Genomic DNA, 21,987 nt, shown 5'->3' on the forward strand with positions numbered 1-21,987 from the left:
GGTGCTGGGAGTAAGCAGCTCCCTCCTGGAAATGAATTCTAGAGCAGGGCCATGTGGAAGCAGCATTTTCAGGTCAGGGTTTGGCAGGTCTGTGTCAGGATAACTCTGTTATACCATAGTAGTTATTCTAATGAGTGTCTTGTACAGGGTTCCACTGTGTGCAGAAGCCCCCAGAGTTATTTGAAGGTGCTTTGCCGTGCTGGCCCCCATATGGTTTGAAGTGAGGACTTGGAATGTGGTGAGGAGCCTGTCCCCGTGTGGCTGTTGTTGCTCTCTAACGCCGCAGGAGAGGTCTCGGTGCTCTTCCAAACCCAGCCAGCTGGGATGTCCAACGTTCCTGTTTTCTCTGAGCCTGTTCCATGCCTGCTGTGTGCTGGGGCAGTGTGGGACAGGGAGAGGAGGAGGACGGAAAGGAGGAGGAGGAGGAGGAAGAGGAGAAGGAGGAGGTATCTCCCAGCCCCGAGTGCTGGGGGAATGAGATCTGCAGAGAGGAGAGGGAACGGGAAGGGAAGCAATGAGGATACGGAGCCTGCAGAGAGCATCCCAAGGGAACCATCACCTCTGGTTGGAGCCCTGCAGTTGTAATCTCCCAGCACACGTCCCCTCGTCGTGGAGCCGCAGCCTCCCGAGCCCTGGATGAGGAGGAGGTGCTGTGGGAAGCGCAGTATGTAATCCCATCACTACAGCCTCTAACGGGGCAGGAGGAGGGCTGGGCTCTGGAATGCTGGGCTCTGGAATGCTGGTACTGGCTGAGTGCTGGGGCTTGGAGCTTGTGGGGCTGTGCTCCTTTCGGGTGTGCAATGGGGGTGAAAGTGTTTGAGGGAGACCTTGAAATTGGTTGGATGCTGAAACTGATGTCTAAGTTCATAAAGGGATGACTCTCCCCATGTGCAAGTGGTCTTCAGAGCTTGCAGAGGCACAGCAAGTCCTTGCATGGGACAGCCCATGCTCCCCACTGCACCCAGCACTGCTTTCTGCACCTAAACCAGAGGGAAGGTGTTTCAACTGCTACAAATCAAGTGTTTCGCATGCATTTTTAATGGATGGGCTTGAATTTGAGTTGTTCCAGTGCCTCCGTCCACCTGGAGCTCTGGGATTTTAAATTCACCTCATGTTTCACGGGTTGGCTTGGGAGATAGATGTATATAGGTACAAAGATGCTCCAAAATTAAGGGCTATGGGTGCTTTCCGGATGAGTTGAATGAGAATGATGAGAAAAGGAAATGTCACTAAAGAGCAGAGACCTTGGAGCTGTGATGGGGCTCTGTGGTAGTGGTCACGCTCGGGAACAGGAAACCAGAAAACATTTGAAGTTGAAATGCAAAACCAAAGTGGAGACCGATTTGGTGTTGCGTTTGGATGAAGGAGTCAGACTAAAACCGAACTACATCATCGTCCCAGCAAAATTCCTGCCTGGTTTGCTTCCACACCAGGTGTTTGGAAGGTGGAAGCATCAAGGTACGGGGTGTTTTTTGCTATCTGATAGTTGTCTGCAAACAGAATGGTTTGATACTGTCACTGGAGCCTGAGGGTAGAGCTGGTGGTCTGGGAGGCAGCGTGTGTCCCTCGGGATGCTGCGTGTGCCACAGGGTGGTGGAATTTCCTCCTCTGGCTCCTCTCATTCATCATTCTTCTCCTGGTGTTTTCCTGCTCCCCTGGGCCACCCCTGGGTGACCAAACCCTTTCCCACCTCTGGCTCATGTACTGACTTGCCTCTCGCTCAGTGAGAACATCGTGGTTTGAGTATTTCCTGTAGGAAGTAAGGAGACATTTCATCCTGACCTCTGGAGGGGGGCTCTGGACAAGGGATGTAGGGACAGGCCAAGGGCAATGGCTTTAACCTGCCAGAGGGGAGACTGAGCTGAGCTCTGAGGCAGAAGCTCTTCCCTGTGAGGGTGCTGAGGCGCTGGCACAGGGTGCCCAGAGAAGCTGTGGCTGCCCCATCCCTGGCAGTGTTCAAGGCCAGGTTGGACACAGGGGCTTGGAGCAAGCTGCTCTAGTGGAAGGTGTCCCTGCCCATGGCAGGGGTTGGAGCTGGAGGAGCTTTAAGGTCCCTTCAACCCAAACCAGGCTGGGATTCTGTGTGTATGAGAGATGTGTATCCGTGTGTGTGTGCACGTGTATGCCTGCCTCTCTTGGGGTGTGCGTGTACACACACTGATACATAGACACAGATGTATTGGCTCTGATGTTAGTGTCAGGCACAGATCCTGGCTCCATCTGGTTCTTGGACCTGATAACAGAAATGAAGTGCTTAAACCCCACCAAGGCCTCTCCCTCCAGTTAACACTTGCTGGTCTTGTGGTGGTTGTGGCTTTTTCCTCTTGAAAAGTGGCTGGTTCTTCCGTAAAGCATGAACATGTCTGCAGGCAAGGGCATAAATGTTTTTGCATGCATGTACCTTGCTAGCCTGGGGTTTCCCTGCCTCCAAGGCATAGTGAGGCAGTAGCTTGTTTTGCCAGGATTTGTCCCTTTTCTACTCAGAATCTTGCAGAGTTCCTGCCTCTTTTTTAAGGTATGGATACAAAGAGCAATCGCAGTTTAGAAGATGGACTATGAGCCTTGCCCTCTTTGCTGTAAGGTTCTTGCAGTACAGCTAAAGGGAGATACCTACAAGTATGAGCTCTTACTACATGTTGGTACTTGCCAGTGGGTGGTCTCCAGCATCCCATGCTGTGGCTGTGTGTTACTGCCCAGCACACTGAATTTCCCTCTACAACTGCCTGAGAGGAGGATGGAGCCAGGAGGGGCTGGGCTCTGCTCCCAAGGAACAAGGGATGGGACAAGAGGAAACGGCCTCAAGCTGCCCCAGGGCAGGTTTAGATGGAGCTGAGGAACAATTCCTGCCCCAGAGGGTGCTCAGGCATTGGAACAGGCTGCCCAGGGCAGGGCTGCAGTCACCGTCCCTGCAAGTGTTCACACCCCGTGGAGACGAGGCCTCAGTGCCATGGGGCAGTGGTGGCTTTGGCACTGCTGGGAACGGTTGGACTGGGAGAGCTTAAAGGGCTTTTTCATCCTGGTTGATTCCATGATTCTATGAACTGTGACTTATGCCGCATTTCCCCCTCAACGCGCTCAAATCCCCCAGACCTGTAAAATGGGAAAGGTTGGGAAAATCCAATCATCCCACTGCGGAGGGGGGAGAAAACAGACCTCGGGAGCCACGTGGTTGTGAAACCTCAGAGGTTTTGTTCTTGAGCTGCTGGGGGATGGAAGCAGCGGCGTGAGGAAAATGTATAATGAAGTTTCAGCTACAAATAAATTCTGTTGTATATTTTAAGCAGAGGGCCTAAAAATAACCTCCAGCAGCATTTAAAGGGACAAGCCCCTAAATACCTTCTTCCCCCCAAAAAGAGCATCCCTTTGGTTTTCAGGCTGAATATCCACCCGCATTGCTCCGGAGGCAGCCCCAGCGACACCTCCCCTGGCAGGACGCCTGCGCTTCAGGTTTTCCTTTTCCCCCCTGTTTTTGGGCAGGATGCTGCCTGTTTCTGGCAGGGAGGGAGTTAAGCCTGGCTCCGTGGTGCATGCTGGTAAGAGGGTGGTTTGATGGTTGCTGTGCTCTGCTGACAGCATGTGGCAAGCGGTGGTGGTGGGCAGCGTGGAGCCGTAAGTGCAGCGCTGCGGCCGCCGCGCTGCTGCTGGAGAAGGACATTTGGACGTTTTCATTTCTCCTTTCTTTCTCTTTCCCTTCTTCTCCATCCTAAAGCCACGAGCCATGTCGCACACAGCCTCTGCGAGAGCGGTCCCGCTGTGGGGATGAAGGGTAGGGGCTGCTGGGAGACGGGATCCATCCGCGCCTTCTGCAACGCCGCCTGCCTGAATAAATTTCACCAGGGTTAGTGGCATTCCCGGCGTCCTCCCGCTGTGCCGCAGGGATCTGGCCTGGCCTGGGCTCCTCGGGAGCGATGGAGGGGCTGCGCCAGCGGGCGAGGTGCATTCTTGGGGTGATGGGGGGTGTTTAACCCCATACAGGAGCCCTGGGACACAGGGAGATACAGACCATGCTCCGCGCGGGCCCATTGCTGGCGTTCACGTGGCAGCAGGGATGGGACTCTGGGGAATCACGTGCAATGTCCTTCTGGGTTTGGTTTGAGGTTTGTAATGTGTGGCAGCTTGCTCTTTCTGCTTTATCAGGTGTTAGAATCACCCCTGGTTCGGATTTACTGCGTTTTCCTGCTAAGGGAGTTACATTTGATGGTAGATTGTTCTTATTATGTGTCTGTAATATCACAGAGAGGAATTGGTTGTTTTATCATGGGGAAGGTGGTTCCTGCTGCAGCCTGGTCAGACCTGGTTGTGGTTTCAGTAAATGTTCAGTTAAAAGCCAAATGACTTTGCAGTTGAGGTGAAATGGGAGAGTCTCTTTCCTGTGAGGCTGCTGAGGCACCTGGAGAGGGGCTTTGGACAAGGGCCTGTAGGGGAATGGCTTGAACCTGCCAGAGGGGAGACTGAGCTGAGCTCTGAGGCAGAAGCTCTTCCCTGTGAGGGTGCTGAGGCGCTGGCACAGGGTGCCCAGAGAAGCTGTGGCTGCCCCATCCCTGGCAGTGTTCAAGGCCAGGTTGGACACAGGGGCTTGGAGCAAGCTGCTCTAGTGGAAGGGGTCCCTGCCCGTGGTAGGGGTTGGAGCTGGAGGAGCTGCAAGGTCCCTTCCAACCCAACCCATTGTGGGATGATTCTGTGGTGATGGTGTTTGCACTGTAATCCACCCTGCCCATGCTGTAGTCTGATGTCCCAGGAGGGGCAGAGATGTTCTCAGCAGCACCTGAGTGGTGGTGAGCTGTAACTTCAGGCTGTGCACTCTCATCTCCCATCTGTTACTGCTCCTGAGGTTATTCCAGCCATTTCCCATTGCCAGTCCCAGGAGAGCTCAGCTGTGTCCTTTCTGGAGCAAGTGATGCCCTGTGTGGATCAGGGCTGCTTTGGGGCAGAATTCCCTGTTCTGGATGTGCTGATGAACACTTTGGGTGTGTTTTTCCTCGGTTGGATGCTGCGATGCAGACCAGCTCTGGGGGGGTTGGCCCCTGCCTTGCATTTGGACCACTTCTGTGTTGCTTCCTTGGTGGAGTGGCCAAATGAACCCAGGGTGCTCACGGCAAAGGAGAAGGGGTGATGGGGAGAAACGAGGGTTTGCAGGATGCTCTTGACCTTCTCTGCTCTAAGGCACTGACAGCTCAGTCCTTCCTGTGTTGTGTTGAGTTGCTGTGGTGCCTAGAGGGCCTGTGCCTGCTGCACTGGTGGTGCTGGGTGATGCACTCCTTGGCTTCCTTGGTGCTCACATGTCATAGTTACTCCTTTCCTGTAGTTTGGGACAATTAATAGGTTTAAGGAAGGAAAAGGGGCAAATTGGACAAAAAATTCTTCAGGAATCAAGTATCTCCTCCTACAGGAATCCAGTAGGACTCGTGTCACTTGTCCTGTGTAGGTTTCATCTTGCCTCACACTAGGTGGGATCATGTTATCTCCAATGTAAAAGCTTGACCCAGTGCTGTCCTTGTTGTCAGTAGAGAACCAGCACCTCCAAGAGGTGTTCCCTTCCTCCCAAAATAGGTCACCTCTGACCCTGAGGGAAGTGTGGGCATGGATCTGCTCGGGTTTGGCCATTCCATGTCTGGCTGCCCGAAGGTAGGTGAGATCATAGGATAGTTATGGTCGGAAGGAACCTTAAACCTGGTGTAGTCCAGCTGCCTGCAGTGAGCAGGGACATCTTCAGCTGGGGATGAGATCCCATCTTCTTTAGACACAAGTGTTAAGGTCACCACCACCCACTTCCTTCTGAGTGTGTGGGGTGTGAGCATGAGCCGCCCCTTGAGCCGCTCCCTGTGCAGTGGCCGCGCATCCCATCCCCATCCTGCTCTCAAGCATCACCTCACAAGAAGTTATTGTAGCTAAATGTGATTTCCTTCCCCAGGAAAGGCAGAGGCAGGGGAAAGGCAAAGAGGCCAAATCAAAACTCAAGTGATGGGGGGTTTACAGCAGGCTTCAGATGACAGGAAGAATCGAAAAGCTTTTCTGTCAAATCCCGGTTGTTCCTTTGGTTCTCCTCAAGCCCTTTCTCTCGCTGGGTGATGTAAGGACACGTGTGGAACAGGAGATGTGCTCATGCAGGCGCAGCACTTTATGTAACCAGGCTTCAGTGCAGGATAAAATGCCCCAAACCAGAATTATTCTCACAAAAAGCTGAACCCAGGCTGGCTGCTGTTGTGTGGCAATGGAGGGGAAGGTGGGCAGTGGTGAAACAGTGCTGGGGCTTCAGGGAGACCTCGGGAACTACGGGAGTGAACCCAGGGAGATGTGTCCCAGGGGTGGTTCAGGTCAGATTATTTCTGGTTTGGGACTGGGAAGGCATTAGGTGGCCTTGACCTCCCTGCAGCAGCGAGTGGCACAGAGCACAGCGTGCTTCGTTTGTTCTGTTCTTCCCCCACAAATTTAACAGCTTTCTAATTCAGATGTTCTCAGGGTTTTCCATAGTTCACAGAATCCCAGCCTGGTTTGGGTTGGAAGGGACCTTAAAGCTCACCCAGCTCCAACCCCTGCCACGGGCAGGGACCCCTTCCACTAGAGCAGCTTGCTCCAAGCCCCTGTGTCCAACCTGGCCTTGAACACTGCCAGGGATGGGGCAGCCACAGCTTCTCTGGGCACCCTGTGCCAGCGCCTCAGCACCCTCACAGGGAAGAGCTTCTGCCTAAGAGCTCATCTCCATCTCCCCTCTGGCAGGTTAAAGCCATTCCCCTTGGCCTGTCCCTACAGGCCCTTGTCCAAAGCCCCTCTCCAGGTTTCCTGCAGCCCCTTTAGGCACTGGAGCTGCCCTAAGGTCTCCCCTTTCCAGGCTGACCCAGCCTGGCTCCAGAGCAGAGCTGCTCCAGCCCTTGCGGCAGCTCCGTGGCCTCCTCTGCACTCACTCGAGCAGGTCCCTGCTGAAATGAAGTCTCTGCCCTTTCTCACTGTCTATGGGACTCATGCCCTCTCTGCCCCTTTCCCCTTCATTTCTAAGGGATCATGGAAATGGTTCCTGCTTGGTGGAAGGAGGATGTGCCCCAAGGACATGCAGGTGCTGGTGGGTTTGGGTACACTGCCAGTGCTGGCGGTGCAGGATGGGTGCCAGAGCGGTTTGGCACTAGGCAGGAGATGTTCTCCTCCTTGGAGCTCCTGGGCAGCAGTCACTAATGATCTGGGTTTATTAGCTGTGCCTTAAATACAAAGCAGAGTAATTAGGGGGGAAGTGGTCGCCCTGCCAGGCTGAGGGTGTGATTAGAGACCAGAAATGCACTTACAGAATTGGAGAGGAGTCGAGCTCCCAGCTCCATCTGAATGGCTCTGCCAAGAGGGGCCCTGTGCACAGCAGAAATGGAATTCTGTAGTTTATTCCCTTTCTACTGACAAGGCTGCACTGAGCCAGCACAGCACGAGAAGATGCCGCATCACAGCAGGCTGACCTTCTCCGGTCCTTGCACTTCCCCAGGCGAACCTGGACTGAGGGCTGCTGACAGGGGAGGGAATCCAGGGGTAAACTCCTGCTTCAGAGGATCTTCCTGCAGTAAATCATCCATAGTAGCTGCTGTGACAAGAGCAGTGTGTGGCCAGCCCCAGCAAGCTGCTGCCATCCTGCTTTGTGGTCCTGCAGAGCATGTTGAGGCTCCCCTTCACCTGGCAGGGGCTTGAGAACTTAAGGGTAACCTGCTGTGCTTCCCTATGAGGGTGCTGAGGTGCTGGCACAGGGTGCCCAGAGAAGCTGTGGCTGCCCCATCCCTGGCAGTGTTCAAGGCCAGGTTGGACACAGGGGCTTGGAGCAAGCTGCTCTAGTGGAAGGGGTCCCTGCCCGTGGCAGGGGTTGGAGCTGGAGGAGCTTTAAGGTCCCTTCCAACCCAAACCAGGCTGGGATTCTGTGATTCTGTGGGCTCTGAATGTGTGACAGGGCCCTGGCTTGAATCTGTCACTGAGTGGGACTGCTGAAGTCACCTTTCCCTCTGTAGGAGCTGTGGTGTTGGGGATGTGTGCCCATTGCTGATCGCTCTTGTGTCCCCTTCGAGCAGAACAGGGCTGTGTGCACTGCCTGCTCTGGCCTCTTTGGAAAGGCTGGGTGCCCAGCGAGTAGAAGGCAGGAGGGGAAGGAGCAGGGAAGGGGTTTAGACCTGTCACCATATGTGTCTGTGAGGCTCCAGCCCATGGTGGGGTCCCAGCACTGCGCACTCCCTGCGTTCCCCAGTCCCAGTGCAGGTTTGCTCTATACCCCATTGAGGTCTCTGATATTCAGGTTGGATTCTGCGTTTCCCCATAGCTTCCCCTTGCTCTCTGCTGGAAAATCCTTCCCTACCAAGGGGCTAACTGAGGGTTTGTCTTTCCCTCCAGTTCAAGCCCTTACCGAGGCTGTCCTGGTGCTCAGGGCAGGCTGGTGCAGGTGTTTGCTCTGGGGCTCTGCCTGCCTGCCCGCAGGGACCAGAGGAGCAGCATTGAAATCCAAAGCAAACACAGTAGGAAGGGGGTGTCAGATGCCTTCTGCGGGGCTGCTTGTGACCCTCTTGCCCCTCCCCATGCCTGGAGCTCTCAGTTACGTGCTGGGCAGCAGAGCAAAGGGGCAGGGTGACTTCCAGGTCCTGCAGCGTTGCTCCCTTGGCGCTGGTGTGTCCTGACCTTTGGGAATTGGAGGAAGGTGGGTAACTTACACCTGCCCCGATCCTCTTACACACCAGTAAGCTGAGCATGGGTGGATTTAGATGCACATAAGGGCATGCTTTAATGGTGGTGTGGTTTAAACCCAGCTGGCAACTCGGCACCAGCAGCTGCTCGCTCAGCCCCAAGCACGACGGGGAGAGAATTGGAAGGATGTAAAACCCATGGCTTGAGATAAGAACAGTTTAATAACTGAAGTACAATATACTACTACTGATAATGGTAAGGGAAAACCAGGCTGTGATATGGGGTGATTTGTGTCTTCAGCCCCTGTCATGTGTTCCCTTTGTCAAGAGCTATGGAGATCAGGTGGGCATCTTTGTTCACAGGTCGAGGGAGGGGATCCTGCCCCTCTGCTGTGCTCTGGGGAGACCCCCCCTGCAGCCCTGATCCAGCTCTGGGGCAGCAGCACAAGAGGGACGTGGAGCTGTTGGAGTGAGTCCAGAGGAGGCCATGGAGATGCTGTGAGGGCTGGAGCAGCTCTGCTCTGGAGCCAGGCTGAGAGAGCTGGGCTGGGGCAGCCTGGAGAAGAGAAGGCTCCTGAAGGGTAGACCTGAGAGCAGCTCCAGTGCCTAAAGGGGCTGCAGGAAAGCTGGAGAGGGGCTTGGGACAAGGGATGTAGGGACAGGCCAAGGGGAATGGCTTTAACCTGCCAGAGGGGAGACTGAGATGAGCTCTGAGGCAGAAGCTCTTCCCTGTGAGGGTGCTGAGGCGCTGGCACAGGGTGCCCAGAGAAGCTGTGGCTGCCCCATCCCTGGCAGTGTTCAAGGCCAGGTTGGACACAGGGGCTTGGAGCAAGCTGCTCTAGTGGAAGGGGTCCCTGCCCGTGGCAGGGGTTGGAGCTGGAGGAGCTGGCTCCCGACACAAACCAGGCTGTGACTCTGTGATTCTGTGACCCCCCTGGGAGCACTCCTGCTTGCCGCAGGGATGATGTTCTCCTGTGTGGGGTGCAGTGTGTGCTCGCTTATGTGCCTGTCTCATGCTGTCCGGTTCCCAGCTCCCATCAGCGCTGCCGTGGGTCACTGGTGGATGTCAGGAGAGGCCTCGCGCTGCTGAAATCGTAGCTAGACCTGAGGGTGGAAAATGCTTAAGCATCATTAAAAATGGATGCTCAGTGATGCACTCGGGAGGACATCCAAGACCTCCGGTGGTTTTCCGTAGCTGCGTGCCAAGGCGCTGCCACTGCTGCTGTTTGTGCAAGGAGAGAGCATCTCCCCATGGCCGCCGCGGTCACGTCTGTGGGTGTCTGCTCTGAAGACAGCTCATGGCCTCCCGGGTACCAGGACATTTCAGTGTTGTGCCATTGCTGATGCTGCTGTCCTGCTTCGGGCTGGGCAAGCTGCTCCTGCCTGCAGCTCGTGCAGAGACATGGGGACCTCTTCCCACACTTGTGGTGCCACCAAACTGCCGCATCTCCTGCATTTCAGCACAGGATTGCTGTGCGCATCCATAGTAATCCCTGGATCCTAAAGGATTGAGTGACTTAGGGAACAGGCACAATTAAATGCCACGGTTTGTACATTTCCTCATTGCTTTTGTTCATCTGTCAGCAGCAAACGATTTGGTTGTTTAGGACAGATCTGGTGTCTGTGGGGTCAGTGTCCACTGGCCTGGTGGAGCTGGTCCTGAAGCCAGAGACAGGGTGGGTCTCCCTGCAGGGCTGTCCTGGGTAACGTGCTGACTGGGGACTCGGCCTGGTTCTGTGTACAGCTCTGGTGTCCCCAGCACAAGGACATGGAGCTGTTGGAGCAAGTCCAGAGGAGGCCACGAGGATGAGCAGGGCCTGCAGCACCTCCTGTATGGGACAGGCTGAGAGAGTTGGGGCTGTTCAGCCTGGAGAAGAGAAGCTGCTGGTGACCTCTGAGCAGCTTCCAGAGTCTGAAGGGGGCTACAAGGATGCCAGAGAGGGCCTGTAGTGATAGAACTGTAGGGCCAGGCCAAGGGGAATGGCTTTAACCTGCCAGAGGGGAGACTGAGATGAGCTCTGAGGCAGAAGCTCTTCCCTGTGAGGGTGCTGAGGCGCTGGCACAGGGTGCCCAGAGAAGCTGTGGCTGCCCCATCCCTGGCAGTGTTCAAGGCCAGGTTGGACACAGGGGCTTGGAGCAAGCTGCTCTAGTGGAAGGGGTCCCTGCCCGTGGCAGGGGTTGGAGCTGGGGGAGCTTTAAGGTCCCTTCAGCACAGACCAGGCTGGGATTCCATGATCATTGGCCCCTTTCCCGCTAACCTCTCTGTTGGGTTGGATTGCTCTACATTTCTCCCATCCTGTTTTGAGTTGATACCCTGCTGTTTGGCATGCCCAGCCCTATGTACGTCTTGGTAGCCTCACCTAACAGCTATTGGGGTTGCTCAGGGGATTGGGTGATCGGAGGATCCTGTATGTGCTGGGAGGAGAATGGGCACGGTCCAGATGAGGTGCAGTGTTTGCTGATGAGCCTCATTGACTGGTGCCATCATCAGTGTTAAGATGTTCAGTAGCTGGACTGGGAATGCTGCAGTAATTGTAATAGGAATAAGTTGTGCTTTCCCACTGCTTTGCTTTTCAAGAAACAAGTCCTTTCTGTGCATCCATGGCCTGGCATGTCTGCTCCACGGTCAGGCTTGTGTTTTAGGAGGTAATTCCTAGGAAAGGAGCCTGACAGCACAAGGTGGGTCAGGATTCATCCCTGCTGTAGCTTCACTGGTTCCAAGACCCTTACCACAAGGGTAGCTCGTGGTCCTGTGCTATAATGGGGCAAGTGTTATTTGCTCTGGGTTTGTTCTGTGGAGCCCCATCACCGGGTTGGGGTCCTCCTGCTTGGCCCATGGTCAGCTTCCACTGCACGTGACTTCAGGAGATGTCCCTGCTTGCCACAAGCACCCACCATTTGCTGTTTTTAAGCCTCCATGTGCTTGAACAGCTTTCCCTTTGCATCAGCAGGGCTGGTGATAGTTGGGAAGTGATCACCCGAGTTTGGAATGATTTATGGGTGATTATTTGCTGTGCTATTTTGGTGCTTCATTTCCAGCCTCATTCTTTGTAACCACAAAAGAACCTCCTGTGCCTGCAGCTGGAGGTGCTGCAAAACCCATCTATCTTCTGGCAGCCAGGCTAGACTATTAAATATAGATACCCATTTCCATTTAATATTCATAGCTATTAAAAGGGATGAAAGCAGATGTGTCTTCTAGTGCCAACGTGGAAATTGCTCTGGTTGAGCAACGATGGGCGCTCAGCGCTTCCAAGAGATCTGGATAATCCCAGGCAGGAAGGGCTGGCGTTCCTGAATCCCTCCCCTGGTGTCAGCAGGGACTCTGGTTGATGTCGGGTTAAATGGGGAATCTCCTAAGGAGGTGGGATTGGTTTCTGTGGTATTTACTTGTGGAAACATCTGTGGGGAGCAAGGGCCCGAAGGTTTGTCTGGGATTGCCACAGCAGAGGTTGGCTTGCTGCTTGCTGCTCTCATGGACCAGCTCTGCTCTGCTCTGTGGGGAGAAAAGGCTTTTACCAAATAAATGTGGAATGTTTCAGGGATTTAGATACAAAGCTCCAGGACAGATGTGGGGAAGGGCAGAAGGTGCACAAGGGTGGAGCTGGGAAAAAGGAGGCTGAGGGTGAAAAATTGCTGTTTTCCTATAGTATTTTGCAGTTGGGTTGTGTTGTGTCCATCCCATCCCTGTCCCACACTGTTGCTTTATCCTCTCCAAACCCAGCAAATGTGCTGTGATTCCAGTGCCTAAAGGGGCTGCAGGAAAGCTGGAGAGGGGCTTGGGACAAGGGCCTGCAGGGACAGGCCAAGGAGAATGGCTTTAACCTGCCAGAGGGGAGACTGAGATGAGCTCTTAGGCAGAAGCTCTTCCCTGTGAGGGTGCTGAGGCGCTGGCACAGGGTGCCCAGAGAAGCTGTGGCTGCCCCATCCCTGGCAGTGTTCAAGGCCAGGTTGGACACAGGGGCTTGGAGCAAGCTGCTCTAGTGGAAGGTGTCCCTGCCCGTGGCAGGGGTTGGAGCTGGAGGAGCTTTAAGGTCCCTTCAACCCAAACCATTGTGGGATTCTGTGGTTCTATGGTTCCCAGGCACTGGCTCTGGCTGGCAGTGGGGGGGATACTGAGGCACAGTCTGTGATGCTCCTCGGATGGCTCAACAAGGTGATGGTTTTGGGGTGGGTGCAGTGGGGATGCTCTGGGACTGCTCCTGGTTGTAGAAGTGAATCCTCCATCTTTTTTGCAGGCACCTCTTGGCACACTGCATCCCTTGAGCATCCCGTGGTCCTTCCACTCTGCTCTGGTGGTGTTTCCCCAGGCAATGGCCAGGCACCACCTACTGCTGGCTATGGTGTGGATGGAGCTTTCTCCTTCCCCTGGGCAAGGGAAGGAGGGGGCAGGACTTCAGCAGAGGTTCATTGTCCCTGGATCAGCCAGCTGGAGTTAGATCCCTGGTACAGACACATAAGGCTGCCTTTGTCATCATCAAGGGCTGGGGGTTGGCTCTGGGGATCAGAGCCCCAAAACCAGGTGACAGAGATGTGTAGGCATTAAATGGATGCTCCTTTGTAAGTGCTGGAAGGAAATAGGGGTGCTAAGTGTTCATAGTGGCCTGAGGTGGTGATAAACACTGACCTGAGGGCTGAGCATAGAGGGGCTCTTGGGAAAGGTGAAGCTCTGCGTTTTCAGTCGGAAGCTTTATTGTCTCTGACAGCAGTCTCATGCTGCTGCTCTGAACATGCTGCTGCTGGGTCTGTGAGTGCAGCAGCGATGGGGCTGGGCTCCCCTGCTTTGGGAGCCACTCACCTTCCACTAGAGCAGCTTGCTCCAAGCCCCTGTGCCCAACCTGGCCTTGAACACTGCCAGGGATGGGGCAGCCACAGCTTCTCTGGGCATCCTCGGTGGGTTCCTGGCGCTGCAGAGCCGTGGTGCAGGAGCCAGTCTCTTGGCGTGGCTCCTGCAGCACTGATTCCACACTTCCAGCTCCCTCTTCTGCTCATTCCCTTCCTTGCCAGCAGCAAGGTAGGTTCCATTCCTTGCACAGGGCAGCCCTGCCTTTGGGAGGCTCCAGGGGCTCCGGTGAGTGGTGGTAGCGGCTCAGGGAGAAGGTGATGTAGGAAGAATGAGGAAGCCGAGGGTGCTCGGGAAGGTTTCTACTCACAGGGTGGAGAAGGAAGGTGCGGGATGTAGGTGCTGGACCTGGAAAGGGAGGCAAGCAGGGACTCACTGGGGTGGTGCCGTGTAGTGGTGGTGCTTTGGGCTGGAGGTGTCGCAGCCAGGCTCCGGCTGCAGTTTGGAAGTTTTGGAGTCTAACGCTGATCCCTTCAGTCCTTTTCCTCCTGGTTATCCCATGGAAAGGCTCTGCCCGGCTCTGAAGCCCTGAGCAGGCTGGGTGGGAGCATGGTGCAGCCTCTGGCGGGCTCCGTGTCACTGCCTTCCCCGTGGGCGGTGATGCAGGCAGGAGCATTCCCAGTACAGGGAAGTCCCCACGTCATGCCTCCACCGGCGGCTCCCCACCAGCTCCGGGGAAGTAGCAAGTGATGGGAAGAATTTAGCTGAGGGGTATTTTAGAGCTGGAAAACGGGCTCTAAAGAGAGCTCCTGCCTTAACGGCCTCCTGGCGAGGAGCTGCCCTGGGCACTGAGGGCTTGTGTTGCTCTCTGGGCTGAGGAGCAAGCACAGGAAAGCTTAGGGACGGTGGCTGCCCATCCATGTTACATGGATTAAATAGCATCAGAGCCAAAAATAATCTTCCTGGTTTATGTGATGCTGCTGTTCCCATGGCAACCGCTCATGGAGTGCCCTACAAACAACAGGCACAACACTGCCTGGAAGTCACAACCAAGTGTGAGATGGGGAGGAAGTGGCTCAGCTCGCGGGGTGCCTGCTTCAGAATGCATGGTGTGGGCAGGATGTGAGCATGTTCCCGGGCCCTCAGCACAAGAGGGAATGTGGAGCTGTTGGAGCAAGTGCAGAGGAGGCTGTGGAGCTGCTGTGAGGGCTGGAGCAGCTCTGCTCTGGAGCCAGGCTGAGAGAGCTGGGCTGGGTCAGCCTGGAGAAGAGAAGGCTCCTGAAGGGGAGACCTGAGAGCAGCTCCAGTGCCTGAAGGGGCTGCAGGAAAGCTGGAGAGGGGCTTGGGACAAGGGATGTAGGGACAGGCCAAGGGGAATGGCTTTAACCTGCCAGAGGGGAGACTGAGATGAGCTCTGAGGCAGAAGCTCTTCCCTGTGAGGGTGCTGAGGTGCTGGCACAGGGTGCCCAGAGAAGCTGTGGCTGCCCCATCCCTGGCAGTGTTCAAGGCCAGGTTGGACACAGGGGCTTGGAGCAAGCTGCTCTAGTGGAAGGTGTCCCTGCCCGTGGCAGGGGTTGGAGCTGGAGGAGCTTGAAGGTCTCTTCCCAGGCACCTTGAACTGGGACCAGGCTGACCTGTATGAAGTCCACCACCACCCCCTTCCCACCATGTATGTTTGTCCAAGCATCGTTTGGATCCATGCCCGCGGCTGGAACTTGTGTTGCTGTGCAGCAGATCGGTGAAAGCTCATGCTGTATTTGTGTGGAGACTATGGAAGGTGATGGATTCCAGCCTGTACCCAAGATTGCCCTGGAAAACCTCAGGGAGGTGGCTCAGAGCAGCACAAGGTCCCTGTCCGAGCGAGCATCCGTGTGCTGCTGGGTACACCGTGCTCCATCCTTCCCGTGCACCAGCTCAGGACAGGTACAGGCAGTGCTCAGTGCGCAGGGAGATGTGTACGTGCTGCTGGGACCAGCCTGCCTTTGTGTGCCCCGGAATGAAAGGCACCGTGGGAGTACTGGAAACATTTGGAGCAGAAAGTGGGCTCCAGGGAGGTTTTGGTTATTTCCTTACTGGTGGAAAAGTGGCTTAAATTTTCCTGCTGGATCTCGTGCAGCTGGCACGTACAGAATGCTGTGGTGTAAGCTCATGCCCATCACCGTGGTGCCTCTGAGCACCCTCCTGGGATGGAGCCCTTCAAATCCTGCCTGTTGCCATTCCCCTTCCCCTGCCTGTTTCTTCCACGTATGCTGGAGACTTCCCTGGCACGGTGTGTGCTCCCATCCCTAAGAGTGGGGCTGTTCCACCAGCTCCATGGCACCCCAGCCATCTCCCAGCTGCTCTCCTTCCCTGGGAAGTTCTCAGGGAGCTTCCATGGGGACTGGGAATGCTGGCTCTGGTAGTCCTTTGTCCTCAGTGGCCATAAGCAGCTTCACCTCCCTGCTTTAACCACTGCTCCTCATGGTTGTTGTGTGAGGATGCTCGGGGCTGGGTTGCAGATGGACCAAGTGGCTGTTTTGGGAGATGCTGCCCTGATTCTGTGTTGCTTTGTGCCTTGTTTCCCAGCAGGGCTTTGAATTCTTCTCCCATGTCCTTCCTTGTCACATCATGTCCTTTTTGGGTAGCTTCAGAGCCACGAGACTTGGTGCAGCACCGTGTGTGCTCTGCTGCTGCTTCGACTCCAAGTGCTTTGCTGTCTTCAGGTTGCTCTGGCTCTTGCCTTGGGAGCAGCCTTGGTGCTGTTCCATGAAGGCAGCTCTGTCTCTCATTGCCCTTAGCTGGCCCAAGAGCAGTGCAGTGGATACGAGCGATGGCTGAACATCACTCACAGGATCTACAGCATTTTGAAAGATCTCATAAATGAGCCATGGATACACCCCAACCCCTGTCAGTGAACGATGGGCTTTTCTCCTCCCCTTGCAGCCCAGAAAGGGGATGTTATGCCCCCCCTCTCCTCATAACTGAGGCATCCCGAGGTCCGTGATTTATAGCTTTTGGGTGTCTCAGCCTGGCTGACCTGGGCCTCATCCCTCTGAGTCCCCCAGCCATAGAATCACAGAATCCCACAATGGTTTGGGTTGAAGGGACCTTAAAGCTCCTCCAGCCCCAACCCCTGCCACGGGCAGGGACCCCTTCCACTAGAGCAGCTTGCTCCAAGCCCCTGTGTCCAACCTGGCCTTGAACACTGCCAGGGATGGGGCAGCCACAGCTTCTCTGGGCACCCTGTGCCAGCGCCTCAGCACCCTCACAGGGAAGAGCTTCTGCCTAAGAGCTCATCTCAGTCTCCCCTCTGGCAGGTTCAAGCCATTCCCCTTGGCCTGTCCCTACATCCCTTGTCCCAAGCCCCTCTCCAGCTTTCCTGCAGCCCCTTTAGGCACTGGAGCTGCTCTCAGGTCTCCCCTTCAGGAGCCTTCTCTTGTCCAGGCTGAACAAGTTTTGGATCAGTGTTCCTGGTCCCCACCTCTTTCTAATCCAGAAAGCTGTTGGAGGGAGGGGAGATGAAGGGGCTGCTCCCTGCTCTGCAGCCTCAGTGGGTTTTGGGTGCACCTGGAGAAACCTTGGCTCGAGTTTGGCCACAAGGATGTGGTGCAGACCCAGCACGGGACCTGCTCTGCTCTGGCTTTTCATATCTGCTTTGGGCAGTGCCTCCCCTTGCAGCCCCTCACCTTCTGGGGAGTGGTGGGACAAACTGAAGAGATGCTGCATTATCCTCACTGCTCTGTTTTAGGTTGTTTTTCTGGTTTTAAGTCACCTCAGTGCTCTGGGGTTGCTGGAATAACCGATTGTGCTGTACCTGCGCTGTCAGTCGTGGATTTTCTGCCCTCTGAGGTTGTAATTATGGTTTTGGGTAAAGGCTGCTCTGTGCCTTTTTGCCTTTCCCTTGCGTGAAGTAGTTCATCCTGCCCAAAGCAGAGTGTGCAGAGCCCTCAGGAGGTTCACACTGCCCCAGGCTCCCCTGGTATTTGCCCCCCCCCGTTGCTCAGCCCTGACCCAAGTCTCAGTGACAGCAGTGGGAGCCCTTTGGTCACCTCCTCGGTGCTCCGGGTGACTCCTGTGTTGCTCCAACACTCCATGCTTTGCTCCTGGGGGCCACGGTGGCCACAGCCCCATCCCTGGCAGAGCTGCCTGCGCACGGGGGGAGGCAGGAGGTCCCCTGCCCGCGCCACGTCCGGGGGTAACCATGGAAACTGATTCTCCTCCATCCCTCCCTTTGCAGATGACTCGGGCGATGAGGAGCCTGCCTCGCAGTCAGACAAGAGCGAGCTGCACGGCACGTTGAAAACCCTCTCGAGTAAGCTGGAGGATCTGAGCACTTGCAATGACCTGATCGCCAAGCACGGGGCGGCCCTGCAGCGCTCGCTCAGCGAGCTGGAGAACCTCAAGCTGCCGGCCGAGAGCGGCGAGAAGATCAAGGCGGTGAATGAACGCGCCACGCTCTTCCGCATCACCTCCAATGCTATGATCAACGTAAGTTGCTGTAGTTTCCTCCTCCTCCTCCTCCCTCCACCATCCTTCTTCCCCCCCCGGCATGGCCCCGTGTTGTCCCCAGGCACCAGCTTCCCGCTGGAGCCGTGTGCTGGAGGGGCTTGAGCACGGCTGGGGGCTTGGTGCCAGCTCAGTGCCACGGGGAGGGGACGGGAAGTTGGGAACAGGCAGCTGGGGAAGCAGGAATGGATGGTCTGCTGCATCCTCATGGCATGCTTCCTGGGGAGGCTGCTCTGAACTGACACACCGTGGATGTTAAAAGCCGGGTGGAGGTGTGGAATGCAAAGGGGCTTTCTGCTGTTCCGGGACAAGGCTTTCTGACTGGCACAGACCTGGGGGCCAGTTCCCGCTGCGCATTCAGACCCACACGGCAGTCACATCCTCACTGACCTCCATGAAGCTGCCCTTGTTTCACACGAGCGGGGATTTAACCCCCTCAGGGTCTGGTTGTGCTTCCCAGCCGGGTTGGCTGGAGTCGGGAAGCGTGTGCTGGCTCCAGCGCTGCTCCCTGCCCTGCGCAGCCTGACTCTGCTCTCAGCTTCTGTTTCGGACACTGTTTGGGGTGCGGATCTGCCTCTGTCACAGCCAAATGCGCTTCTGGGGAGCCTCATGTTCCCTGGGGAGCCTCGTGTTCCCTGGGGAGCTCTGGGGAATGGAAGAGAAAGCAAAACTGAGGGGAAAAAAACAGCAAACCCAAGCCCAAAGCCTCACAGACCTGGAGTAATGTATTGAAGTAGAGCTTGGGGACTTGTGAAAGGAGCAGTGCTACCGCCGTGCTGGGCTCGCCCTGGGCTAAAGGAAGTTGTGTCTTGCTTAAGTGGGCTTTAAATACAGCCTTAATAATGTAATCCCCAGCAGGAGCTGGGGGCACCTGGGAGCCTGTCCCTGCTTGCAGAAGGTTGTAGCTGTTGGGGATAAGGCTTCCTGAGGTGGTGCCTTGTGTTTCGGAGCAGCTCCCGGGGTGAACGCACGGCGCTTTCCCTGGGGAGACGTTGTGGGAGCTCCTGGAGCGGGGCTGGCAGCGCGGTGGGAGCAGTGGGAGGTGACAGCGGAGCCCTTGGTGCTGCCGAGGTGGTTCGGAGGCAGAGCAGCGCTGGGATGTGTGCAGGGAATGGCTGGGGAGAGATGGGTTTTGTAGCAGCCTTTTGGGAAGAGACAAGCAGAGCAATCCCTGCCTTGTCGAGCCCCGAAAGGAGGAGGTTGCAGTGGCTGCAGTGTGATAAAGGCTTGAGTGAAACCATGTGGACAGTGGGAACAGCACAAAAACTGGGCAGAGGAACAGCAGAAACGGGGTTTGATCGAACACTGAGGAGGTGAGAGGGGCTGGGGAGGGAGCGGGGCTTCAGGTGCATGTTAGAGATCAGCTTTGAACAGCAGCATCCTCTGGTAGCTCAGGAGCAGCTCCACGTGTCCGAAGGGGAAGGATTGTGCCATGGAAGCAGCAGGATGGGAGCAGAGCAGTGGCTCCTGGGGTGGTTGTGCCTCTCTCAGCCTGTCAGTGGAGGGTGTGGGTGACAGAGCTGTGGGCAGGGGGACACTGACCCCAGGAAACAGTGATGCTTTGTTGTGGGGGATGGATTAGGAAGGCAGGAGGAGGGTGAGCAGGGCAGGGTTGTAGGGAATGAGAGGGAGGGGGACTGAGATCGTGAGCACCATCATGATGGGATGGTGCTGCCAGCTATGTGGTCACCTTGTCCTGCATGAGTCCCTTTTTGTGCCTTATGTTAGCATGGGGTGATGCTGCTGCATGGAGCCTGCCCAGGTAGACTCCTGTGGGGTGTCTGGGGGCTCTGTGCAAGGCAAAGGTCCCCAGATCTTCTGTACTGAACCATGAACCATTGCTGCAGGAAAGCACAGGGAGCCCAGCCGTCTCCTGGCAGTAAGTGAAAATACCCCCTGCTCTTGCCACAGGCTTCGCAGGGACACGCATCCCATGGGAGCACAGGGTGCTTGGGTGGATGGGTGGTTTCCTTGCAGGAAAATGATGAGCTCTTAGGCAGAAGCTCTTCCCTGTGAGGGTGCTGAGGCGCTGGCACAGGGTGCCCAGAGAAGCTGTGGCTGCCCCATCCCTGGCAGTGTTCAAGGCCAGGTCGGACACAGCACCTCGGAGCAAGCTGCTCTAGTGGAAGGTGTCCCTGCCCGTGGCAGGGGTTGGAGCTGGAGGAGCTTTAAGGTCCCTTCAGCACAACCCAGGCTGTGACTGTGATTCTCTGCTCTCAGCTGTGTTCCTGCAGGACTGGATGCCCAAAGCCAGACTTTAGCACAAGTGCTTCAAGGCCTCTTCCTGACCGTTCCCATCTCCATCCCCATCAGCCCATGGGCATGAACACAGCTTCTCAGGGGCAGTTCAAGGCAATCAAGGCTGAAGCGCAGAAACTAGTTACTCCTGGTTGGAGCACGTGAGAAGCCTTGGGCCCAGCTCTGTGTGCCGCAGGGCAGGGGCAGGCTGTGCTGTGCTGCCTGCAGCGGGAAGGGACGGATGCTCCGGGGCTGGTCCTTGTGTTTTCCATCAGCCTCCTGTGATCCGATTATGTAAATACCCCGGGAGCTGCTGGGAGTGAGTGCAGGGAAGTGAATCTGCAGATGACAAGAGCCTCACTGCGAAGGTGACCTCGCTGCGTGCTCCCCATCCTGCCTCTGCTGGCTCCCGGTGCTGCTCCTCCCAGGATCTGGAGGGGAAGGTGGCTCCAGCTGCCCCACGGATGCTCGGGATGGTGGAGGAAGGTTTGGGCAGAGGTGGAGAGGGACGTGCTGGAACCTTTGCGTTACATGTGAGGGTCTGATCCATGTAGAGACAGACTGTTGTAGGGCTTTGGTTCAGAATCATAGAACAGTTTGGTTCAGAATCAGAACAGTTTGGTTCAGAATCATAGAACAGTTTGGGCCTTCAGAGCTCATCTGGACCACCCCCTGCAATGAGCAGGGACATCTTCAACGAGACCAGGTTGTTCAGAACCACATTCAGCCTTGCCTGGAATGGCTCCAGGGATGGGGCAGTCACCACCTCTCTGGGCAACCTGTGCCAGTGCCTCAGCATCCTCACGGTAACAAATTCCTTCCTCACATCCAGCCTGAATCTCCCCTCTTTTAGTTTCAAATCATCACCCCTTGTCCTGTTAGAACAGGCTCTGCTAAAAAGTCTCTCCCCATCTTACAGCCCCCTTTCAGGTACTGGAAGGCTGCAATAAGGTCTGCCTGGAGTCTTCTCCAGAGCTGGATCAGGACTGCAGGGCAGGGGGGGGTCTCAGCAGAGCAGAGGGGCAGAATCCCCTCCCTTGACCTCCTGCTCACAGCCCTTTGCTCCTGTCTGCACTTGGGAGTGTCCATCACACCCCATGGGGGATGCTCCCGGCAGATCAAAGGGGTCAGAGTGTCCCTGTGTCACCCAGCGAGGGGATGCAGGGAAGCAAGTCTCAATCTGCTGCAGGGGAGGAGGGGGAGGCGTGTAAAAATAAGCAGCAACAAATTAAAGGGCTAATTAGAGGTGCAGGGCTGAGGAGCACGGTGCTGAGGAGCACGGCGCTGGAGTGCTTAGACTTGTTCAAGGAGCAGCGAGAGCTTCCGACTCATCAGTCAGCAGCAGGGACACGCTGAGGAAGCGGTTTTGGCATTGGGAAGAGCTCCCAGGGCTGTGGGTGGTGCTGGCAATAGGGTTTTAATGGGAATGGGGCTTGTGGCATTGCTCAGGAGCTGTGCTCTGCCGTTGGATTGCCTTGTGCTTCCTTAAGGAATGTGGGCATGGAGACCAGCGGGTCTTGGGCTTGGCTCTGTCACTCCTGCATTATCCCTCGGGGTTCCTGAGGAGCAGAGGTGGAGGGAAGGGTCTGTGGGGCTGGTGCAGCCCAGGCAAATAGGGGTGAGAGGCTGTTGGGGCAGGGAGATGCTGAATGGGCAGCCCCTGTGGGGCTGGAGTGGAACCAGTGGTCCCAGGTACCACAGCACCCTGCAGGATGCCTGTTGGTGGCCACAAGCCCATCACATGGAAGCTCCCACTTTGAGGCAGACCGAGCTTTCCCACCCAGGTTTTCCTTTCCTGCAGGAGCAGAATCATGTAATCCAGCCTGGTTTTGGGGTAGAAGGGAC

At 56.0% G+C, this 21,987-nt stretch overlaps 1 protein-coding gene across 4 annotated transcripts in view; it reads left to right on the forward strand.

The window, feature by feature from the left end:
- The window catches only part of OSBP2 (oxysterol binding protein 2), a 78,718-nt gene that overhangs the window by 33,973 nt on the left and 22,758 nt on the right, over positions 1-21,987 (forward strand). For 2 of the 4 annotated variants that reach the window (XM_057411091.1, XM_057411102.1), the window contains one exon: positions 17,636-17,886. In XM_057411091.1, coding sequence (XP_057267074.1) covers positions 17,636-17,886 — 251 coding nt within the window. Of the gene's footprint in view, positions 1-621; positions 665-3,560; positions 3,839-17,635; positions 17,887-21,987 lie in introns of those variants that run through there. The other 2 variants (XM_057411115.1, XM_057411107.1) reach the window with 2 other exon arrangements.

Source organism: Pezoporus wallicus, unplaced genomic scaffold, assembly GCF_028554395.1.
Source record: "Pezoporus wallicus isolate ANWC-B61680 ecotype Strahan unplaced genomic scaffold, APGP_CSIRO_Pwel_v1 contig_8226, whole genome shotgun sequence".
NCBI classification, from domain to species: Eukaryota; Metazoa; Chordata; class Aves; order Psittaciformes; family Psittacidae; genus Pezoporus; species Pezoporus wallicus.